Source organism: Citrus sinensis, chromosome 7, assembly GCF_022201045.2.
Source record: "Citrus sinensis cultivar Valencia sweet orange chromosome 7, DVS_A1.0, whole genome shotgun sequence".
In the NCBI taxonomy this organism is placed as follows: Eukaryota; Viridiplantae; Streptophyta; class Magnoliopsida; order Sapindales; family Rutaceae; genus Citrus; species Citrus sinensis.
In genome coordinates, this window is record NC_068562.1 from 4,009,390 (window position 1) to 4,015,881 (window position 6,492).

At 39.5% G+C, this 6,492-nt stretch overlaps 2 protein-coding genes across 2 annotated transcripts; one reads left to right on the plus strand and one right to left on the minus strand.

Moving 5' to 3' along the window:
• Nucleotides 1-270: 270 nt before the first annotated feature.
• Nucleotides 271-2,247, minus strand: LOC102622905 (pentatricopeptide repeat-containing protein ELI1, chloroplastic). Its single transcript, XM_006466467.4, has one exon. The coding sequence runs from the start codon at nucleotides 2,165-2,167 to the stop codon at nucleotides 299-301; it is 1,869 nt and encodes a 622-aa protein (XP_006466530.2). The 5' UTR covers nucleotides 2,168-2,247; the 3' UTR covers nucleotides 271-298.
• Nucleotides 2,248-2,325: 78 nt separating this feature from the next.
• On the plus strand, nucleotides 2,326-6,492 carry LOC102622612 (uncharacterized). Its single transcript, XM_006466466.4, has 7 exons — nucleotides 2,326-2,476; nucleotides 2,558-2,648; nucleotides 2,764-2,808; nucleotides 4,048-4,145; nucleotides 4,444-5,377; nucleotides 5,474-5,583; nucleotides 6,158-6,492. The coding sequence occupies exons 2-5, from the start codon at nucleotides 2,595-2,597 to the stop codon at nucleotides 4,520-4,522; spliced, it is 276 nt and encodes a 91-aa protein (XP_006466529.1). The 5' UTR covers nucleotides 2,326-2,476; nucleotides 2,558-2,594; the 3' UTR covers nucleotides 4,523-5,377; nucleotides 5,474-5,583; nucleotides 6,158-6,492.

Here is a 6,492-nt window from a genome sequence, read left to right on the forward strand (position 1 = left end):
TCGTCCCAAGTTTAGTGGTAGCTTGTATAATTTGAGTTTAAATGGTATGAATTAGTTGAAAGAATTAAAGAAATTATATGTCATATGATCTGAGCTTGTTTTGAGCACCGGATCAATGGTCAGCAATTGTTTTATGTGGGTCCTTAGCAATTGCTGACCATTGATCCGGTGCTCGGGACAAGCTCGTATCAACATCGGATCCGTTTACCTCAAATCTCAATACTTCGTTAGTTGAATAATGACTTCACAACATAAAGTATAGACATGGTATTAAGAGTAAAATAGGGCTTCGTTAGAATCACCAATAATCTCCGCAAGAACAAGTACCATTCACAAAGTGGTGAAATCGGTTTCTATCCCTCATCATGATCTTACGTCCTGTGAACTTCGAGATAAGTTTGAACACAGCGTGACAATCAGGACAAACGCGGAGGTTCTTCACAATCTTTATTGAAGTACCTGGTTGAGTACTAATTAGTCCAAAAGCAACGGCCAGTTTCTCACTGTGAACTTCAAGGGAGTTTTGTTTCTGCTTCTCCCCAATATCATGCAACACAATCTGCGTCTGCAGTATGTAACCCTCTGCCTTAAGCCAACCATTGATCTCCTCCAACATCATATAGATCTCTTTGCTCTTTGGATGCCTCAAATCTCCAGCAAGGAACTCATGTACTTTGTTGCTCAATTCGATTGAGCTACAACCGGGCTCCTTCTGCACTCCTTTCTCCTTCATCAAGGTCCTCACCCTTGCCACTCCGTCCCAGTTACCAATTGCAGCATAGATGTTGGACAGAAGAACATATGTCCCCGAATTTGCAAGATTTTGGCTAATAAGATACTCTGCAATTTTCTCTCCTAAAGCAATATTACCATGAAGCCTACAAGCTCCAAGCAAAGTCCCCAACAAAACTGAATCCGGTTCAATCTTCATATCCATAACAAGCTTGTATGCTTCTTCTATTTGCCCGGCACGACTAAGAAGATTCACCATGCAACCATAATGTTCAACTTTTGGTTCAATTGCGTACTCATCTTTCATTGTATTGAAAAATCTCCTTCCCTCATTAACCAAACCAGCATGAGCACAGGCACTAAGAAGACCGATAAAGGTTATATCACTAGGCTTCAGTCTAATCCTACACATTTCATTGAACAATTGTAATGCATCTTTACCAAATCCATGCATTGCATATCCTACAATCATTGAATTCCAAACAACAACATCTTTGTCATTAACCCGATCAAAAACCAGACGTGCATCCTTTAAGCTGCCACATTTACTGTACATATTGATAAGAGCAGTACCCACTTGAACATTAACCTTTATATTCCTGCTATTCTCAATATACGAATGAATCCACCTACCAGACTCCAAAGCACCAATCTGCCCACAAGCAGATAACACAGCCACAGCAGTCACTTCATTAGGCTCCACTTTTTCCGCCAACATTCGTCTAAACAACACTAAAGCCTCATTAGCCAACCCGTGTTGTGCATACCCATCAATCATCACGTTCCAACAAACAACATCCTTTTCTTCCATGTCGTCAAACAACACTCTCGCTGCAGCAACCTCCCCTTGTTTCGCGTAACAAGTCAACATCGTTGTTAGAGAAACCAAACTCCTCTGAGGCATAGTTGCAAACAGTTTCTCCGCGGACAAAACGTCACCTCCCCTTGCATACAAATCAACTAGACTTGTGCTCACGTATAAATCCTTATCTAAACTGAACTTCACCGTCTGCGAGTGAAGTGCTTGTCCGGGTTTCAACGGACAAGATATTAGAGCAGACGAAAAAGTGAACGCATTCGGTTCAATATTGTCAATGAGCATTTGGGAGTAGTAGAAAAGGGCTTGTTCGTAAGAATTGCGCTGCGCATGACAGTGAATGATTGCCGTGTAAATGAAGACATTCTTTTTATGGGTTTGATGAAAGAGAGTGATAGAGTAGTCGAGGCGGTTGAGCGAGGAGTAAGCGCGGAGGAGATGGAAGTTAATGAGGGGCTCGGTGTGAAGGTTATGGCGGTAGAGAACAGCGTGGATTCTGAGGACATCGCTGATTGATTTGCAGTTCGAGATTACGCCGGCGAGTCTGTTTGGTGGTGGAAGGCGGTGGGCTGCCGTGTGTGGTGGCGGTGTAGCCTGTGTAGTGGCGAAAATAGACATGACTGTCGTTGCCTCGTTGCTGGGTTTTCACTTTTCAGAAGGCTTGGAGCCATCCTATTACCTATAGGCTGCGAATTTTTGTGTAACTTGTGATTTTGTTTAATTGTTTGTGCGTGGGCCAGCACCCAGTAGGCACTAACGAGGGCATTTACGGAATTTGATCTTCATTCTGTGTTAGAATTCCAAATGTTATGGCTTCGTGTTAGTGAAAAACCTTTAGCACAGGGTTACAATTTTTACACAAACACATGCTCTCTCCCTCGCCGACCGCCCACTGTGTGAGCTGCCACTAATCGTAGAGACGTGGAGGTTTGATCTGCTTCTTAATCTTCACTAATCATTTGCTGATCTAATAGTTTTTACGTAATGATTTGAGTTAATTTTTCTCAGCTAAAGTTTGAAAGAACAGAGTAAAACTTGGGAAAATATGCCGTCTCTCCAAACAGCGTTGCCTCCTGAACTTGCCAACAACGTTATTAGAGTTAAGTATCTATCATTTCCTTGGTTTTAAGATCACAACACATCTTATTTATAGTCGCACTCTCGGATGAATCTATATTTTATTTATTAATTAATTTACATGAACAAAATTTCAGCTTTACCGAGAGTGCCTTCGAAGAGCTAAATACATTGGTCATCAGGTAAACGCATGTTCTCCCTGTAAATTAACCATTGATTGGAAATAAGCTTATGTATCTTTCTAATGGGTCTGTGGAGAAGTTAATTATTCACATGGGTCCAGTATTCACAATGAGATTTTACATGTTCTTGGGAGAGTGTGGTATTTCGAGGAGTTAGTTCAATTGTTTGATGAAATGTCTGAAAGCTTGTGAACGAGAGAACTTACAGATTCTTGCTTATTAGATATGGAGCTGTATTAGTGTTTTTAATAAGAGGAAAGATTTTGTAATGTGTTATATAGTATAAGCATGTTGAAGCTGCAAATCATTTTTTGAGTCTAGGAAGAATGACCGTTTTGATATAAAGGCAAGTAATATTTTCTTCAGTGGATGGCGTGTGTTAGAGAACATGCATGAGTCAAATAGGATTTCAAAGGATATAATTTCATCTCAGTGTGAGTCAGAAATGTTTAGTTTAGTTAACCAATAAAGAAAAATTGGGATGGGAATGAGGTTGTTCCAGAAATTTGGGAGGAACATGTGGCAATTTGCAATTGTATCATTCATGCACTTCAATTTAAGAAGAGAATTCATGAAGCTTTGGATGTTCTTAAGGAGATGAGTGAGCAAGGTTGTCTCCTAAATGTCATGAATTGCAACTTGCTTATCAAGCATCTGCAGGAGATTTGGATGGAAAACTTTTACAAGCTTTTGAAACCTGAGGTAGCTCCTAGGCTTAGGAGGGAATGGAGAAAAATGAATACATAATGAGTGATGATCATGTTACCATTTGACTCAGAAGTTATGTGTGAACTGGTGATATAGGTATTCAGGAATTTGTGGGAATGACGATTGTTATGGTAAAAGTTAAATATTAGGTGGTATGTGAGTGGCAAATATATGAAGTGCATATTGTTACAAGTTCTTCGGTCAGTGATCCATGCTTTATCATTTCTCAAACTTGTCTGGGAATTTAATCGTGTCAGTTCAAGTGTTGAATGCTGTACTATTTACCAGACTGTAAGTTATTATGTGAAGTCCTTTAAAGACATATGAGACCATGCTTGAATTTGTTGCATACTTTACTCCTTTGTCCATGCTTCTTTCCTGGCTGAGGGGTTGTTTTCTATTCCTAAGGATAATTTGCATGGTTGGCAATGTTTCCATTTACTAGCCTTTCCTTGTAGAATTTTATTAATTTTCTTCATTTCCAAGCAGTTTTTGAAATTAACTCTGTACCTTGCTCATTTAATGATGCAGAAACATAATACAGAGCTTCTTGTTAATATGGTGAGGCAGCAATTTAAAAGGAACAAGCATGAGACTGATCCAGAGAAGATTCAGAAGATGAAGGATGAGTAAGTTTCAGCTCTGTCTGTTTCTAATTATTTAAAATGGCAAGGATGTATGTTCCCAACACACGGCATTATCTTTTAGCTCTTCTCTTTTACACTGGGCAGTTTCTTGTCACATACTTCTCTTTTTCTTCCACTTTTTCCAGTTCTTGTGTAAAATTAAAAGGCTGAAAAGCATGTCCTTTTGTAATAATGATTTTCTTTTTCTTTTTTCTCTCTATTTGATCTGATTTTCCCATAAATTTTCTTTTCTAAGTTTTGCCGGCAAAAATCAAGGTAATTATGTCTTTGTGGTTTGCAGTGCTGCAAGGGGACTTATAAACCATATACTATATGAATCTGAGAGATTGTCTGGTCGTAAATTCAGCAAGAGTTCCTGATGCTGTTTTGGATTCTTCGTTTTCTCATATGTCGGTTTTCATGTATCTTCCGAAGTTTTAGCAGTTTACTAATTAATAAAAAGAGTAGAGACTTGACCGTCCACAGTTCTTCACCTATGGCAAGAGAAAGAAGAGAGCTCGTGGAAGCTTATCAAACAGGAAGCAAATAGCTTGTAATGGATAATGCCTTTATATTCCTTTATAAAATAACATGCCAATTTTTTCACCATTTTAACTGTGCTTCCTTCCTTCCAGCCAAGGGTAAAAGTACATGTTCCACAACTCTATTGATAGAGTTTTCTTAGCAGCGGGCACCTCATCCGTTCATATTCATCTAAAAAATTCTCGATAGAATTTTTGACCCCTACAATTTTTAGCAACCCCCTTTTTTAATTAGCCGGAGAATGGTGTTGGAATCATGATCGTGAATTGATGGGTATAATGTTCCAATTTTTCCAAACGGTTATAATAACTACCCGACCCCAGGCCCATTCAAGTTGGGCCAGAATCACTCAGAGTCAGCCTTCTTTGAAGCTGCCAGCAGCCTTAGTGAGAGACAGTTAGGGGCTCCCGCCTCCCCTTCGACCGACCAACGGAGTCGAAAACGCTGTCGTTTATAATAGGCTTTAAATCCATCTGCCTAAAATAAATTGAAGGACTTGAAAGTTAAACCGACGACGCATCATTCATCAAATTCAACTGGCAGCAGCAAGAAGGAATGGCTTGGCGCTGCGGAACTTCAGCAAGGACGGTGATGTCTAGCGCTAGATCATATCTCCCTCGCATCCGCCCTTCACCGCCACCAGTCCACGCCAGCCGCCTCCGCTCTCGGCTCTCCCTCCCCACCACCACGAGGTAACCCTCCTCAGGCCTCAGGACTACGCTACTCATTCGTAAACAACACTTTGTTTTGTTTAGGTGAATTCATTCTAATGTGACAAGTGTTGGCAGGTCTATTGGATGCACCCAGTCCCTAATGCCGCTTCATGGCGTGGTCGCGGCCACTCGTCTCACTTCTCACATCTCCGTCCATGCCCGTGCTTTCTGCGATTTATCCCAGGGTACCCTGTGTTTCTGTTTCTGTTTCTATTTTAACTGCCTAGATTTTAGGGTTCGTTTTATGCCATTTGTTTGTTGATTCTAATCTCAAAAAAGGTCGGCATCTTTAGCTTTATTGTTTAATCATTTCTACCAATAATAATCCTAAATTATTTTTATGTGTCAAGTCTTTAAATGTTTATCACAATTTCATCTTCTGCCCCTTTGCATAAAGCTTTTTAATTCTGTAATCTTTCGGTCAAATGGTTGAGATTTTAGTTGATCGATGATGTAGTTGAGAATGTACTTAGCTGTTTAGAATGCACCTTCCCTATATATATATTTGTGCGGTTAATTTAGTTGCACATTTTCTAATGATTTTCAGACTTGAATTCAGCTTGATTTCTGCTAAAGTTCTCTTCATGATCTTGAACTTGTATTTTCCTTTTTAAATCTAAATTTATCTATTCATTTATGAGTTGTGTGTGTGGGTGCCCGCGTGTGTGTGGGTGCGTCTGTAATACTCTATATCTGTGTCGTGATGACAATATGGGATGTCTGTGCAGAGCTAATTGTTTGCATTGGTATGTTTTCTAGGTACTTAACTAAACTCTTGGTTGGATCAGCACACAGGTGCTAGTGCTACATCATATGGGATTTTGCAGTACATCAAGCGGGGACTGTCTTTTGAAGTAAAAGGCATTTGAGTTCTCATTTTATTGTAGTTCTAGTTTATTTGAAAGTATGTACTTCACAGTAGTTTTTGGACTTTGTGGAAGGTAACTTGAAAATATTAAGAGATTATATAGGTCTATATTCAAGAACTGTCATGTTAACTATTTATATATGCCGACTAACTGGCATGGCTTGCCAGGATTTTGATTTGCAATATCTTTTTATGCTCCGCTAAATATATATTTGTGTTTTTGTGA